The sequence below is a fragment of the Melopsittacus undulatus genome, chromosome 4, assembly GCF_012275295.1.
Source record: "Melopsittacus undulatus isolate bMelUnd1 chromosome 4, bMelUnd1.mat.Z, whole genome shotgun sequence".
Taxonomy (NCBI): Eukaryota; Metazoa; Chordata; class Aves; order Psittaciformes; family Psittaculidae; genus Melopsittacus; species Melopsittacus undulatus.
The window spans coordinates 102,426,413-102,444,772 of NC_047530.1; the positions used below are offsets into that span (position 1 = coordinate 102,426,413).

The following is an 18,360-nucleotide window of genomic DNA, read 5'->3' on the forward strand; positions in this document are numbered from 1 at the left end:
GTAGACCTACACACACATATCAATATTTATTATGTGTTTGTGAGTGCTGTAGATCTGTAGGTGTAACACTAGAGATCAGTATTCCAGAACACCTTTCTTCCAGTTATAAAATGACTCATAAATATTTAGAGAGAGAAGCCTGTTTTAATGGTCAGTTCCTCAAATGTTTCAGTATATTTTCTGAAATTAATCTCTGTTACTCACTGCTGTAGCAAAGCAGGTATCTGAAATGCTTTATTATTATTGTTTCCTCATAGCCACCAAGAAGGTCTCACTAAAGTCGAGATTACTTATGGGTCAGATTTCTGAAGGGTTTCATACAGAGAGTTGGAAACAGTGAAGTATTTGAATAAATATATTTAGAAGCACTAGTATTTTAGCATCACATATTTGTCTGGTATCTTCTTTTTGAGACGTGTTCCCAGACATATCAGTGTTGAATACTGAACTCTGCAGGAAAGGATTTGTAAGTTTTAGAAATGGTGATGACAAAGAATTGTAAAGTAACCAGATTAAGGACAATTACAGAGAATTCTTAAAAAACAGTAAGATATTTGTGATGTAAAGATTGTTCCAGTAGTTCCCTGAATGCTTTATTTTCCCTCTTCTTGTGGAGCTGATATTAATATGTTAAAGCTACAAAGTAAAACAGGAAAAAAAAATTAAACAAAATAAACATGTAACCACATGAAAGCCCTCCCACCACTGCTGAGCTCCCCTCCCCAATAGTCCCAGTATTTAAACAGATGACAATATTGTTGCGAGGGTTTGTATAGCCTGATTTCTGAGATTTTTCAGAAGAGCAAGGTTCATTTGCTCATCCCTTTAAGAACACATGCACATGTGCTCCTGTGCTTTTGTAGAACAATGTTGCAGGCTCATTTTTGCTTGCAAACATAGTTTATAGTTTTATAAACATAAAGATTCCTAATTCGTAAATTTACTCGGAAAATTGAATCAGATACAAAGAACAAGGCTGCTACTTAACTGCTCTTCTATTTGAAATGGCTATGAAGGCAAATAAAATTCAGGATGTTATTGCAACTTGGGAGCTATATTGAACTCAGTCATACCTTATGGAGCTTTTAAATCTGCTTTGTTAGCCACCTAAAAAAATTGACATCGCTTCTGGTAATGTTCTTCTTTGCTTTTTCTTGCTAGCCTCATAAGTTACTTGTTCCTCTCTCTGCATATTGTGAAAGAGGCAGGAAATAGAAGTAAATAAAGGGATTTGCTCTTTTTTCTAGGTTGATTGTACAGGTAGAGAAATAATTTGATAAACAATTGTTAGCATTCTGTTCTCTGCACTTAGTACCGGCTATGTGCTGGATAGGTTGTAATTGCAATGGTGTTTTTATACCCAATGCAAAATGCACATTAAAGTTTAAATGAAGGCTAGTACAGTGACTCAGGCATAATTCTTAACTCGTCACATAGTGAAACATCAAGGCATCCCCAATTATAGTTCTCCTAAGGAGGTATGAACTGATCTTAAAAGAAATTGTGGTTTGCCATAGTGTTTGTTAATAAAACCTGTGCTTCCTCTCATTACAGGGCTCTATTCTAGCACACTTGCCGTACACAGGCTTTCACGGAGGCTGTGTCATTCTGTCTTTTGAGCTCCTGAGATCTCAGTTTGAATCCAGCCCACATGGAATGACTAAATCTCTAGTGATAGCGTGCCACTTTGCAAAACTTCCTTATATAACTCCAGATAGAAGCTGTTTCTGAAGCTGCAAGATGCACTGAATCACCTCGCTGCCCAACCTCACAGAGAGCAGGGGATACTGTGGGAGAAGGAGTTTGGGGAGGGGTGGGGAGCAGTTGGAAGCATCAGCTGCTACGCTGGGGCACTGATTTCATAACCAAAGAACAGAGTGTCTCCAAACCCAAACAACATAAATAACATCACCCTTTCTCATGAAAATTAAGTTTCATTATTGAATGGCTTGGGTGGAAAGGTTCTGAAATCAAGTAAGAAACAGCTCTGGGTTAATGTTAGCTCTGAGTTCATAGAGCTTTAGTATTCTAATTGCTCTCAGTAAGACTGAACTGTGGGCTTTTAATTTCCTTTTCAGATTAAATGTGGGTTATATAGTATATCAAAATACACAGTCAAATGCTAACTTTTCTTTTGGGTAGCTCTTCCACACTGTAATATGAAATTATAAACACCTCACCTCCCCCTTAACATAGCAGGATAGTCTTTTCGTTTCTAGTATACCACTTCAGCATTATACATCTGTTCTGTAATTATAATCTTCCATTCTTTGTGCTCACTCCCAGCCTGTGTTTTCTTTTTAAAGTATCTTCTAACTTTTAAGATTTTTGCCTTCTAAACTCCTTCTTTATTCCTCCCCCTCCTTCTCTCCTACTGTTTTTTTCTTGAGAGACAGCTATGTTATAGTGTTAGGTTTCTGATGTTTTTTACTAAGTTTAAAATATTTAACACTAGTTGTTCTTTAATATCCTCTAATATCATGTTCTTTAATAAATTTGGAGAAAGGCACTGCAGGCTTACACTTTTTTTCCCCTCTTCCCTTCTAATGGGCATTGGAGAAGAAACAGCAGATGTTATGAAAAGGTGCCTTTTAAAAAAAATTTAAGCAAAATTAACACTAATTATCTAGATTGACCATGAGTACTAAGAACCTGCAGCACTCTGGTTGCTGTCGTGATTTCAATTACAGCGCTGTAACTTCTGGTTTTAAATGTTATTAAGTGCTTGTGCTGATTCTTTTCCCTTTTTTTTCTTGGTGGCCTGCCCCCCATGAATGCAAAAGGCTTTTTTGCAATTTACTCTTAACCTATCCACTGTGTATTAGACAACTCTATTAATTATTATAGACCGTTATTGCAGCTTTCCTGACCTTCACATTGGGTCCTATCTATGCTGATCTAAATGCATTGTTTTAATGATTTCCAAAAAAAGAAAAAGAGAGGGGAGAAAAAAAAAAGGAAAAAAAAAATTCAAGGCAAGCTTTGATGTGGCTTTAGCTGCCTCGATCGTCTGGCCGCATCTCAGAGATGTGTCACCTATGCCGGGAGGGAATAGGGAAATCACGTTTTGAATGGTAATGATAACATACTAATCACTTCCTTTCTTTGAAGATAGAAGCGAGATATTCTGTCAGCATCCCTGGCTGCTAGAGCTTGGAGGCACTGGTCTAGGTGTATTAGCTTAAGTGTGCATGTCAATACAGCTTGCATCTCCCAAGATCCATAGGGGCTCATTAGAGCAAGGTAGATCGTTTCGGTAGACAGCCACTCATAATATGTATGGCACCTCCTTTTTTTATTATTATTAGAAAGCATTGCTTCATTTTTAAAATGACATCTGTCAACAAGGCAAAGTTGTAGGAAATATTTTTTGTCAAATATCCAAAATGTTGTTTTTTGGGTTAGGGGATGCTCAGAAAGGTGTGTGTGTGTGATTGCTTTACTGTGAGGGGGGTTATGTTTTTTTGATGGCTTGATTAGAGCTAGTTTAGGATGAAATTTCCACAGAAAATGAGCTTACATGTTGAAATGTTGGTGTTTTAGGTGGAGAATAAACTAATGGAAATAATAATTTCACTTTTTCACTATTGCAGACTCCCCAAGTAAAAATGCACTGGAAGATTCATTTTCACTACAGTTTATTGTTTGCTCATAAATCAGTTCTGGGAAAAATATCTTCTACCTGTGTTTGTGTATCGTATTTATATATTCATATATATATATTTAGGCATAAGAGATGTAAATCAAGAAGCCAGTGTTTTGTTTCTACATCTTTTTACATCAAACAGTCTGAAGAATATTCCTGCTGTTCAGTATTCTGTATGAATAGCATGTTGTTTTTATCACCTCACTTGAGTAGTACACATAAAGGAAATATATCCTCTGCGGAAAATTAAGTTCATATTAAAATCTGCACTTGTATTTAAAGCAATGGTTTCATCTAACTGTAGTTGAATAGAAATCATGGGTGCTTGCATACATGTGTCACAGGCAAATCTATTTTGGAAATGCTCTTCAGACAGATTTCCTATGTGATAGTCACACTCTGCTTTGTGGGTTCATGTAATAAAAGTGAAGCACATATTCCATGTTTCAAAACAAAAATGATTGGTACACATAATTATGATTGATCACAGAACCTGCCCCTTACAGTGGTCCTTGGAACAGGCTCCTCCATAAAATATATGTGGATATTCTTATGTTTTGGAATATGAAAGCACAATTAAGAAGGGGGGGGGAGAACATTGTAGACTGCTGGCTGATTTTTTTTTCCTCTCTCTCTCTCTCTCCCCTTTTCTTTTTCAGAGGGCACATCTGCTCGATAACACAGAGAGGCTGGAAAGGTCATCTCGGAGACTAGAGGCTGGATACCAAATAGCAGTGGAAACCGGTAAGAATTCTGAGAGTGAGCAAATTGTCTTGCTTATGCACAGCAGTCTTCACAACACATGACATTTCAGGGAAACTTCAAAGGCGAAACAGAGACAGCAGCCCGAGATGTGGTTTACATATTGGGGAGACAATTGGGAGCTTATTTGCGCTTATCTTTTTTCAAGTTAAAAGGCATGACATCTACTGAAAACAGTTCCTGAGGTTTAAAAGTATACATCTGAAAAGAGATGGAATACTTTGTCTAAATTCTACATTTGTCTTAATATGCAGTTACATGTTGTCAGTTTACCCACCCGCAATGATTGCTAGCACACACTGCAGCCTCCAGTTGTTTTTGTCTTTTACTTTTATTCATATATGTAAAAAATACCATTTTAACAAATTTATAAGATATTAACTACAGATGATGTATAACAAGGTTATCAGCTGAATTTTCTTGCAATCAGTTCAGTGACTGATTATACAGCTCTTCCTATGCAATGAAAGAAGTAAACAAACCATACCCCAGAATATACAGATGCAATAAAATTAAGGGAGAAGGCTAAACTGAAGTTTAATTATTGAATTAGTGGGGTTTTTACTGACAACAACTTTTCAGTTGGTGGTTTCAAAATGTTTTTTACTAAGTTTTAGCAATTTATAGTGGGGTTTTTTTTAAACCAGCAGTAGTTAAGCCTCCAAAGTCTAATCCCCTTAAATAAAGCTTGTGCAAAGTTACAGAAACTTTCAGAAAATGTGTGTTTGAGCAGTGAAGTAATTTGCTGGCAGAGAGTCCCAATTAATTTATATATTACAGTGTCTTTTTGGTATTCAAGCCTTATTTAAGAGTTAAATTAAGTTGAATCCTTGTAGAGTTAAATATGGCTATGTTAAATGAATGGTATTACTAAAGTGCCTGCATTTTAATTATTCTGGGCTTAGCACTGTGCACAATAACAAAATAGGTGTATGGGACGTACAACATAGATTTTAGAGGGGACAAGGAGAGTTTATTCTCTTATGCCAGAGGATGACTGGCAGAGACGCATATAAGATAGCAGTTAAGTTTGCTTTGCTACAGGTTTTCAGGTCTGGTCTATCAATAACTTACTATTTTTTAGAAGGAACATTTCAAACTGGTCAAAAATGGTTCCTGATCTGTTTTTGTTGAGCCTGGATCTTTCACAAAGAAACAGTGCATAAAAATTCAGACTGATCCTTTTGGGGAAGAGATATCTTATGTCCTCTTTTACTCCATGTGGAATTTGTTTTATAGAGATTATGATCATGTTAACTTCCATTGCGTATCTCATCGGTGTTCTCTGAGAAATACGGTTGGAGTGCAAATGTATATTTATATGGAAAGGGTGAGTTTTGATACCAAAACCAGGTGAAACTGCATTGAATTCCATAGGGCCACACTAATTCTGTCCATCTTTACTTTTCATCTTGAGCAGTAAGATATATATATATATATATATATTTCCTGTTCCCTGAACTCTGTGAAGACTACTAGTGTAGCAATATTATACAACACATTAATATTAAATAATTTGGAGATGATAACTTTGCAAATATTAACTTATTTGTAAGGTAGATTTTTGCAGAGGATTTTTATGGAAACAGATTAATTATGTTTAATTCCTGGCATGGATCATGTTGCTTATTCATATGAGTGAATTTGGATTAATTCAGTGCAATGAAAGAACTTAGTTTTAGGATTACATTATAATATTTTTTTGTTGAGGTGTCCTAATAAAATATTCCATTCTGGAGTTTCAGTTCATCACTGAGTTTACTCCTCAGATGCTGTTTTGCCTTTGTTTATTACTTTTGTCATATGAAGACCTCTGCACAGCACTGGTGAGGCCACATCTGGAGTGCTGTTTTCAGGTTTGGACTCCCTGGTACAAGACAGATGTTGATATACGGGATTGAGACCAGCAAAGGGCTGTGAAGAGAATTAAGGGACTGGAGCATCTTTCATGTGAGGAGAAGCTGAGAAGGCTGACACTGTTCAACCTGGAGAAGAGGCGGCTTGGGGGAGCTTATCAATGTGTATAAACAGCTGATGGGATAGAATAAAGAAGAGGGAACCAGACTCTTCTCAGTAATGCCCAGTGGCAGAATGAGAGGCAATGAGTGCAAATTAAAACATGTTAAATTCCATCAGAATGCATAAAAAGAATTTGTTATTGCAGGAATGTTGAAACACTGGAATAGGTAGCCCAAAGTGATTGTAGTAGAGTCTATATCTCTGAAGATACTCAAAATCCACATGGACACGGTCCTGACTCTCGGTGACCTTGCTTGAGCAAGGTGTTGGACTAGATGATCTTAAGAGGTCTCTTCCCACCTCAGCCATTCTGTGAGGAGGAGGAGGAGGAGGATGTGATAACTCTTAAGTATCTATTCTGCTTTATTTATGTGGTGTCTTTTCACAATTGTGGGTATGTATGTTGCTTATTGTAATGAAGCTGGATGAATTTCACCTCTGAAAGAAGTCATATTTGGGTCTTTATTATTACCTTAATCAGCAAAAATACATATACTATTTTAACCTGCCCCTGTGATCATCTAAGGATTAATCTGACATCACATAACTAATTTAATGCAATTTCACATTACTGTTCCTGAAACTTACCATGATAAATTTGAGTCTTTTTTCCTGTTTGCATCTCTAAATTGATAAGCCCTTTCATCTTATATGCAGTTGCTCATACAAGCTGAGATCTGTTGGAAGGTCTGACTTCCTTCTTTGGGCAGTGCAATTGATTCGTGTCTTCAGTGGTGTCTGAACAAGATGCCACTTATGTCTCCATCTCTAAGACACAATCCAACATTGATTTTTAGATTTTCATAGTTTGTTGACTGTAATTTCTTTATACTAAGGATGCTTAATCTATGCAGTAATCTGAAGGACTAAGCAAAGCCTTTAGTATCGTAACCACTTCTGTAGTACTCAGGTCCTACTGTAAAGAGGAAAAAGTTATTCTAAATATTCATGGGATATGTTGCAAATCTAAAAGGCATTTGAGTAGCTGATTTGGTAAACCAGTAAGTTCATTAGAGCATTTGCATTTTAATTACCTGAGTTCTATGGCACAAACATGTGAGGGAAATCTCTCAGGACATAGAGGGAAACCACCAGCTGTTTGAATCTTGAAGGTCTCCGTTGTTTGTACCAAGTAGGAGAAATTTTAATGATGGCTGATAACACTGCAAAGTGAACTCGTGCCTTTTTTAAATCAAAATGGTTTTAAGTAAAAATTCTTGTTATTTTTCTATTTTTGCTTTATTATCTGCTGTGCTGGTAAGAAACAGAAAAGCAAGTTTACATCCCGGTTCGTAGGCGTTTACATCCCAGTTAGTAGGCATTTACATCATAGCATACTAGAGCTCAGCATTCTTAATTTCAGTTCATTTAGTCTGATCATGCAGCCTCAGAATATGAGAAAGATTTTAGAGATGCATGGAAGTTGCTGGTTTCAGTCAGAAGGGGAGTAGGTTAAAGTAATCCTGATTAATCAGAGAATTATTTCCATTTTGGAGAGGGAGATTCCCTAATTTCATTCTCCTGCTCAGATTTCCACAACTTCGAACTGAATTTTAGAACTTCTTTATTTGTCTGCATATCATAGTAAGGTATCCCCTTCTTTCTTGAGTCTTAGATATGTTTGCTTAGAAAGGAGTATATTGAATGAGGAGTAGTTCAAAATGCTTCATTCATCTTCAGAGATAAAGTGGGCATGCAAATGTAAAACATTGTCAAGGAGAAGAAAACTTGTAAAGGTTTCTAATCTGCAGTTAAATTGTTTTTGGTAAGTTCTTCTCAACTGCCAGATACTTTCTAGGGAAAAAGAATAACTAAATTCTGGTGTTTCTATAATACAGACTTCACCTTGTTTCATGACAATTTAAGAGAGACAGATCCAACCATTCAATACTGTCCAGGCTTTTATGGCAAAACTACATTGCGGGTTTTTATTTGGTTGTAGGGTTTTTTTCACCTTCGTGAACCATAGATATTTCTATAGCTTTCAGTACGTGTAATTTGAGAGCAAGTATTGAGCTTACCCCTGTGAGTGATGATTATTGGGTATTATGCTTGGCTCTGAATCTCTCTGTAATATCTGTGGTACTAGAAGTGCTTGTAGTTTGTGGACGATAGATCTTAAAATTATGTCTTGATTTCTGTTTTTATATCCTTTTTGTAATAGGTAAACACGATGTTTCAAAGAAAAGAAGCCAAAGGAAGAAAAACTTACACAATATGTAATTCTGAAACTGTTAAAGGGGAAATATCTCTGAGCAAGAGATGCAGAGGTTTATTTCCCAACCTTGTGTGACATAGCTAATTCTTGGTGCAAAGGGATCCAAGCAGTTTTCAGTAGCTTTCACCTGGTTTAGCTGAACAACAGTCAAACCTCCCTTTTGGACTGATCCATAAATACGTAATGTGATGTAGCGGTGGCCTAGCTGACAGGCAGATGATCAGACCCGCCTCATAATAAGTAGCCTTCTAGGTGAAAAGCAAATAAGAATCTCATTAAACAAAGAGGTGTGTTTACTTTGTTATGAAATAATAGTAGTTCCTATCTTATCTGGATGCAGAATTGAGTGAAAGTACAGTGAGCAGATCAGTGGAAGTGTGTTAAGAAATGTTTATAAAGGGTTTCTGAAGGCAGGAGTTTTAAGTTTGGTGACTTTAGCATGGATAGGAAACTTTTAAAGTAACTCCAGTGGGTGTCTTGCCAGATGTGAGTAATGGAATTTGAGGTAGTAGCATGTTGTCCACAGCAGCATGCCATAGATTTCAATTCCTCACTCCTTTAACTGATGGAACAACCTGAAGCCCAAGCACCTGCCCCAAAGTACCTTCTGCCACCATATTTTATGGGGTGGTTGTGCTGTTCAGGTGTCATAAATGAGATGCATACTAAAGCTGACATAAAATGTAAGAAACGGTATCATTATATTCACTAAACTAATTCCATTTCATTACAGTTTCAAGAGCTGGAGGTTGGCTTTTGAGGTAGACAAAATAGTAAACATTGCTGTGATCAACTAGTGTTTGCTCAGCTTAGAAAAAATGTAAATGGCTCTAACACCCCATGTTAATTTAACAAAATAACAAACCCTAATGTTCAATCAGGTAGGGATACATTAGAGTAGTGGAAAGAGTCTTGCTGCTTTTATGTTGTGATTCTGTATACAAAGTAATTTGCTTGCGTTAGTTAGTATCACTTGGACCTTCACACCCCTGTTTTGTCTTCAGGTGTGTGCATATACCAATTACATTTGAGCTCCAAATAACTAAAGGTATGAAAAAAGGAACCAAGTTTTGAAAACCAGGACCTTGCTTCTAGTGCCCCTTGCTTTAAATAAAATAGTCTATTCCTGTCCAAGATATTTACACTTAATATCCACCTATTTCATCTCTAATGAATTATTCATACATGTATATGTGAATACTGTATGTAAAACTTTTCATTAGAGGAAGAGGGCTTCTGAGTTCTGGAGCATATACCAATATTTCCTCCTCAGGTGTTTCTTTGATATGCCAGAACATCTTTCTACTGAAATCTTAATCCAAAGTTTCTACAGTGAAATGAGTTTTTATGCAGTTTCCAGTCACCATCAGAGAGAGCTTTTTCATGATCCCTGTTTCTTCTTGCTAGCAATGGTGTTTCATGTTTCATACATAATTTTCTTCTTTGCTGGCTGATTTCTATTAAAATCTGTTTATTGTTTCAGAAATTCATTTTGAAGTGGCATATTGCATTCCTGCATCTCTAAGCCCTCTGCCCTTCTTCGTAGTCTGGGCTTTAAAGTGGGGAGAAGGAAGAAATAGGGAGAGATTTTTGTTTCTAGGGATGTCAGGCCTCGGGAGTATCCCAGTTGCACGGTCATGGGGGGAAGCATGTTTGGGTAGTTCTGCTGCCTTGTAACAAACAGCCAGAAGCATCATTGAGAGCACTGGAGAGACCAACATACTCAGTTTCCTTTCCTTAGTGTTTTACAGTGTGGTTGTTAATACTGGAAAAGTGCTTTTTGCACCTTTAGTTTGAATGCTGCTTGCTGGTTCATTGCATGTCCAGTCACCAAGCTGCTCCTTCTAGCTTTGATTATGCTACCTCCTCCCTTCTAGCTTTCCCATCCTCCTTCCCTCCCTCTCACTAGGTTTCTCCGCTGATGTTCCTGGTTCTATCTCCAGACTTCTCTTCAGGACTTTGTCTTTAACCAGATATTCCTGCACATATTTATTCAAATTTTGGCACCATCCCCATTTTCCTTAGCTCTGTGTTGCATCTTAAAGTTTTGATTGCACAGCAGTATGGGCCTTGTATGTTTCCAGTTATGGAAAGGTTACCCACCAACCCACCTAACCTTCTCTCAAGTGTCCAAAATCTGTTCCCTCTACTCAGTGGCCCTCAGCATTTATGTTTGTTGTCTGAAATGCAGGATATAGATTTTTTTGAGTATATTCATATATTTGCAAATACATAGAGCACTTACTATAAAGTAAAGAAATGGTGAATTTTCATTACTTAAGTGCTGTCCTTTAGTGCTGGCTCAGAGTACAAAAAAAAACCCTTTTCCAGCTACTTTCTTGAAGAGACAAGAAAAACTTACTTTGTAGAGTTTTGCACAATCTCTGCAGTATTGTTAGACCATTTCTGTTAAAAATTTATCTTTTGGGTAGTCAGCACCTATCATCTGGGATTCCAGTAAAATGAATGCTTATCTTTCACTTCAGTAGTTTTGGGATTATACCATTAGTGCAGCAAATAAGGACTGTCAAATCCGTTCAGTGGTACAGATTTGCTAAGGTACAGTAAGAAAAGCAGCGATCCAAATTTGGCCATTCTGTCCCCTGTTCTGGAAGAATTCCCAACTTATTTTAATGCTCACTAATATGCAGGAATTCATTATTGTGCCGCATACCATGAGACAACTCACCTGCAGTCTTATTAGGAACTGGCATCTAGTTGAAGTAGGTTTGTTTAAGACTGATTTTTGGACAAGCAAAACATTGCAATAGAAACCCAGTCTTCAGATTGTGGATTTTTATTCCATGATGGAATGATGGAAACATTTTTTTTCAGGTATGAAACTTTATGCTGAAGTACTTCCCATGTGCATTCCGGAAAAATAATCATGCAGGCTGAAATCTGTATATATTTTCACAATTACCTTGCATTTGTCATAGAACACCTGTGAGTAATAATATCTGACTTATAAACTGAACACTGAAGAAAACTTCTAAAACATTTTACAAGCACTGCATTGGACTACCTCTGATGTGTAGACTGTTCTACAGGAAATAGCCTCTTACTGAATCACTGAAAACAGCATTGCAGCATAATCTCTGGTGATGACCCTCTTTCTTTAATGAATTTGCTAGTATAAGATGGTGTTTATTGGTGATGGTATTCACTGTAGATTATTCATAAGTCTATAGCAAATTTTTTGATGACTTCTTGTCCTCATAAAAATGTGAAGGTTTCAAGTCAAGGTACATGGTTATATTTTTTGGTCTGAAGTCACACTAACTGCTTCTTTCAGTTTTGAAGTTATGTAGCCTCAGGGAGTTCTCTGCCGTGTGATAACATTTCAGAGTTTGTTGTCCGGTTCTGAGCAGGTAAGGCAAATACATAAGGATAAAAAGATAAAAGTAGCTGTTGTTTCTAACAGTTCAAGTAAACTCTCCAAACTACTTTGGTTTGGCAAAGGGATGATATAAAAAGCTACAAGTTTGTTTTTCCTATATATATATATATATATATATATATATTCTCTTTCCTCATCTGCACAACACTCTAAGTCTCCATCCTTAGGTATCTCTGAGAAATGTGAGAATTTTATCTAACATTGGATGTCCAGACAACCCATTGTGATAAGTGGACAAAAAATGTGAAGTCATGCCTGTGGCAGGGAAATGTTCAACTTGTGTCGCCCCAAGAAGCTCTCTTGCTCAGGTTTCATATTCTTTCTGAGAAAAATGGCTTGCAAAGAACTTGTCCAGAAAGGTTCAGATAGTTGGGAACTGCTCCTTATCTTTAATGGATAGAATTAAAATCCTGATACATTGTCCCCAGACACTCCTCCCTTTTACTCATGATTTCTTCTCTTCCTCCCATCCTGTGCTACAACCACTTCCTTTGAACTTTCACCAAGTGAACTGAATTGATTCTAAATGATGCTAGCTTGACAATGGCATTGGTTTGTTAAAACCTTTAAAAGAACACAGAGAAATAGAATGGCAAGTCCACCTTTCACCCTTCAAATATCTTAATACCCTGCTAATTTAATTACTTAATTTGGTGATTTCATTGTCCACAGAGCATAAGCTGTATATTTCATTTAAAAAATAGAGTTTGGTGAGTTATTATTTTGGGCACCTAAGTAAGCAACATGATTTTCAGTAGTTTTTGACCGACTTTTCGTTACATGGGCATGGCTGAATTTGCACAGCATGAGGTCTTGCTGGGCAATGATTCTTTGTGTTACAACCTACATCAAGAAGAAAAGTTGATGAGCTTGGACTTGACAAAACTCACCCTAGGTTTTTTGAATTCTGTTTCTTGTTTGAAGCTTTCTGCCTCTACTTCCTGTCAGGCTAACGGTGTTTTCCTCCAATCGCACTAGAGAACAAAGTTGAACATTAAAAAATGTATCTGTATTGAACATGCTTTCCTACGTAAAGGCAATATCAAAAGGGTTTTCATGGTAGATCATCTTTTAAGTGCAGTATTTTGCCCTTTTACAGCTTAGGACTGAAGAGGTATAGTTACACAAATACCTTTTCTTTTTGGTAGAAGTACAGGGAGGGTGGAACACAACCTTCTTTCCTGAAGTGAGACATAGAAGCAGAAGGTTGAAAACCATGGTTCTCACCCTAGCATGGAATGATTGAATAGCTGCTTATCTAGATATTTCGTCATTTAGTTCAAGTCATACCATATTATTTTATGCTAATTATTTTACTACCCTGCTTATTGAGTGTATTATCTTCTGTAATTGCTTGCATTTATAGTCCAAAAATCTATCAAGTTGTTGCATGTGTAAGCATGGAAGTTTGAGAAAGTACTGAATGTTGTGGAAAATTAGTCCAGTTGCAGTCAAAATATCTACTTGTGTGACGTTAAGTGAGGACATAACCTCTGATTTTCTGCAAGTAATACTGGCCATCCAAGTCTCTGTTTTTAAATCAAAGCTTTATTGCTTTTCAGTTGGATTTTTGTTTGTGTTGTCTCACTTTTGAACAATGTGGCTTATCTTGGCCTAATAGCCCATAATATGAATTTTACTTGATTACTAAGTAAACGCATAGATTCTAAAACTGAAATCAATGCCATTCTTACAGAATGAGTCAGGAGTTCAGTGTAGGAAGCTGTTTACTGTCTAGCTTGATTTCATGTCAGAGTGAGTTCAACTGCTGATCTTCACTATCAGTCATCTTGCTGAAATAGCAAGATAGTTTTCTTAGAGCTGTTACAGCCTTGTTTTGGAAAACTACTGCTAGTTATTGACTACCAGCTCTTGTAAGGAACTGAAGACCCACAAAATTGAAATATGTGGCTTTGAAAACTAGAGTTTCACAATTTAATATCAGTCTGTCATAAGCCGTTTATGCACATCTGTCTATTCTTGTTTTTCTACATCTTTCCTTGGCTCAAGAGTGCTTTCTTGTTTGGGTTTCCTTACATATCAATGCATCTCATTCAATGGAGGCTCCTCCTACTGATTCTGTGATTTTGTGTTCCTTCCATATTTTGCAGACTCTTCCCTTGCTCCTAATTTCCAGCATCACCTGTCTGTCACATTGTGGTTGTTTTTCTGCCATTTGCTATTTATCTCGTATTACTTCACTAGTTCCAAAAATGTTGAAGTAAAATTTTATATGAAATTTTATACTCTTGGCTTAATCATCACAAGTGTAATAAATGCTCATGGCTGTAAACATGCCCAGTTATTGGCAGAGCATAAATATTTACATACTGAATTGCAAGTGTGTGTGCGTGCACATGCATTCATGTGCATGCTGGGGAAGAGAGGTTGTCTGTTTTACATTGTCCATTTCCAAAAAGGTTTGCAAGATAAGACCTTGTTTCCATGAGTAAGGTCAAGTTCAGAGTAATAATATCTGAATCTAAATATCACAAGTAGATAATTGCTGTGGTTTTCATTTTTGTGAAAGAAAACACAATTTACCTTGCATATCTTGCAGAGGTAAACATTGGTGCAAAGGTAATCTCTTACACCTGCTTGGCTCTCTCCTATGATGAACTTTTCCATGTTTTATGGCCTCTGTGACTCTATTAAAAAAGATTTTGAAGTGTTCATGTATTTGGGGATTTGGTTCCTGTTTAGCTCTCTTGCAGGATCTAGACAGACAACACGCAAAACTGATAGATGAAACGGATTGTTCGGTCTTTGCTTATTTCGTTATTCACATAGATGAAATAATTCTGTGCTTTTGTTACATGTGTTTTGAAAGTATTAATCTGATTTTTCTAATTGAGTGTTGTAAGATTGCCATGCATTGATTGTCTTGACACTTGACTGCTGCAATAATTGGCTGGAATGCCATCCTGAGAAATTTTGTGAAAATGACTGATTAGATTTGCTTTACTCCGTGTGTAAATGCATTTGCAGGTTTAGTGTCATGCTTCTCACTAGTGAATTATCAGGTAGAGAAGCATTAAGAATGAAATGCAGATACCACATTTTTTTCAAGTTTTTTTCTTTTTTAATTAACTGCCCCCAGTTTTATGATGAGGATGTATTTTAGATCAAGTCTAGAAATTATATTTTCTTAAATGAGTTTAAAAATGGTCAGAGTCCTGCCCTGTGAGTCAAGTGGAGAGATACTTATTGCGTACACCATCAAATATTGTACACAACAACAACACAAAAATTCTAGCATCAGTTTAAGCTTTACAAATGTGCCATGTACTAGGTTAAGTATTTAATGTAAGTATTTATAATAGAGTAAATGCTAATTTGAACACTGTCCTTAATTTTTGTCATTCCAGTTTATTATGGTGAAAAGTCATTGGCTTAATTATTTCAGATTTTAACACAGCAAGAGATTTTACTCTCTTGGACTGGTTTGTGGTGAGTTAAGAAGTAGATTAATTATTATAAATGAGCAAGTCTTCTTTACTGTTTTAAGTTCATGTAAAAGTGGGACAGGATGAAACTTAAGTCAGTAAAAAAATTATCAGGATCAAAGTAAGTTGTGGAGCTGCAGTTAAGTTTTATCATCTTTTATCTGAATAAATTAAGCAGGTAAGGTATGTAATTCAGATGGAAGAAAGTGATAATCGATTACAGACCTGCTGTACTATTTTCTGGAGTAATTAACTCCATCAATGGAGAAAACACAAATACTTCTAAAAATTTGGCCCATAGAAATAGAAGTGATGCTGAATTTGTGGAATAAATTCATAATTTGTTAATGTAAAATGGACTTAGATAATATTCACTGCTTTCCCCATGATGTTTTTTGAGTTGTTTTATTCAGCTGCTAACATACCAAAATAAATTTTTTAACTTCTTTATTGGAAAAAAAAGTTGCTTCAAATCAAAATATGTTAAAAAAACTAAACCAAAAAAACCCAAAAACAAAGTAACCCCCCCAAAAACAGCCAAAACCACCCAAAAAAACCAGCACAAAAAAAAATCACATGGCAAATAAGAAAAATATTCTGTAAGCTACACAGCCCTTAAATGGATATGTGGATGTATAACATATCCTGCTGACTACTCAGAAAGGACAAAATTGAGTTTGAAGATTTTCCTTTGGCGGAAATTGGTATGTTTTAATGACTATGCAAACAGAGTGAATATTAAGAAAATAGTTTAAACTGGTGATTCAGAATGAGATTGACTGCATAATCACTGCAAATATAGATTTGATTTAACATATTTGTATGTTTGTAGAGAGCAGTGCCTACTATTTTTCTTCAGTTTCCTCTTTGATGCATAGTTATTTGCAAAATCATATTTTTAAAGCATTTTAAAAACTTTGTGTGTAACCAACAAGACCTTTTATTCATCTTAATGCTCTGCATAACACACTTGCACCATTGTATATGCTTTTTGTCTGGGACCTACTCTGTTTTGGTAGGAAATAAATTTTTCAATATTTGCCTTGTAAATTTATGAAATTTGAGGCAAAATGCTGATATAGGCGGGTAAAATATTGCATTAACACTGGACATGGCTCTAAGCTGTCTCTTGTTGTGTTGAACCTTGGTTTACTCAAATACTTGAAGAAAGGACCTGTTGCCAAAAAAAACAAATGATCTGTATTTTCACTGATGTCTGCTACACAGATCTGGAGTCGGAGTAGTAACACGTTTAGATCTCTATAATTTGTGGACTGTCAGTCTTCCTGTTACATCTTATTCAGGCACAAAATAGCATTTTCTGCTTTGCATATTCTGCAAATGTGCTAAATATTACTAAAGTTTTGTAGTACCCTTGTTACTATGTCTTGTTTGTGCTGTAAGTTTGATAGTTTCTCTTCATGCAAATACAGTTCTTTAGAAATCTAATATGTAACTTCCATATTTTGAGATGTTACATTATTGACCATTTGTAATAATGGAGTATCTGGCTGCAAAAATACCTGTATGGGCTTTGCATTTCCTGAAATTTGTTTTCTTCACAGTCATTTTCAAACGTACACTAGATCTTCATTGATATCAGTGTAAAGTATCGAGAGACTAGTTGCTCACTTCTAATTTTCCTTTAGACATGTGAATGCTTGTATAACAAACTATAAATCAGAAGGAAACTTACTGTGATTTTATAAGGACCTGATCCAGAGTTCATTGAAGGCAGTAGGAAAGTTTCTCTTTATTTTCCTTGAGATCACATTTCAGAGAATGAGACATAAGAAACCTCAAAACATCCACAACTGTAATTTGGCTATTTCTTTTCTTATGAGCCTTATTTTTATTTGGTAAAATATGTTAATGTCTGATTGATCCTGTGGAGCCTCTAGTAATCCTCTAGAATGGATTAATCTTTGGTGTTGGGAGATAAAACCATGAATGACCATTTTGTAGATTGGAGACATAAGTTCAGAACTGAAGATACATTTAATGAAGCCAGTACTTCTATATTAATATAAGGCTTTGAGTATTTGAAAATGATCCAAATAGATTCTAAATTCAACTTTCAATGTTTTGGGTGTTTTGTATCCTGTCAAATACAGTGCTTTCTTATCTCCAAAGATTAAATTTGCCCATTTTGACTATGTAATATTTATGTAAGGACAGGAAATAGAAGTCAGTATCCAGATTTGTTGACCCCTGAGATCTAATATTGACCTGAGTGAGTATTAACTTCTCAGATCAATAAATGCTGTTATTGACCTCAAAGAAAAATCAATAGCAGCTTGTTAATTTGCAAACTATGACTACAAGAAAACGGTACACATTTTGTTCTTCATTATCACCTATTTATATCTGTATTTTAACGCCTTCAGTATTTCCACCTAGAGATCATCATGTCAAAACATTTCAATCCCAGCTGTTAGAAGGTTGGGGAGACAGGCATTATAAATTATGGAATAATTGATGAGCAGTACATGTTATTTCCCATATCTCATGAAAATAATACCTTCTACAGTTGTATATGACCTGTGTTGTTTTCCTTTTTTGGGTAGTCCAGTTTGTTTCATTTCATTTTCTCTGGTGCACTTCATCAAAACATTGCATAAAAGTGCTGTATTTTAGCTGCCAGAAGAACATTTCTACATGAATAATAAGGGGGATGAAAGACTGACTGCTGGAAAAAAGGAGATTGAAAGTGATCACTATAAAAATCATAATTAATATACAGTAGTTTTTTCCTATTTGCATAAGGATGACAGATTTCTAGGCAAGAATCTGCTTTGCAGCAGGCTGAAATATAACTGACTATATAACAAAGAAAAAAGTTTTAAATGACAAAGTATTGGTGGAGAGG

General features: G+C 35.9%; 1 protein-coding gene across 3 annotated transcripts in view; it reads left to right on the forward strand.

Moving 5' to 3' along the window:
• VTI1A (vesicle transport through interaction with t-SNAREs 1A) overlaps window positions 1–18,360 on the forward strand; it is a 270,070-nt gene that overhangs the window by 64,729 nt on the left and 186,981 nt on the right. For all 3 annotated transcript variants that reach the window (XM_034062516.1, XM_034062514.1, XM_034062515.1), the window contains one exon: window positions 4,306–4,390. In XM_034062516.1, the coding sequence (XP_033918407.1) occupies window positions 4,306–4,390 (85 nt within the window). The remainder of the gene's footprint in view (window positions 1–4,305; window positions 4,391–18,360) is intronic.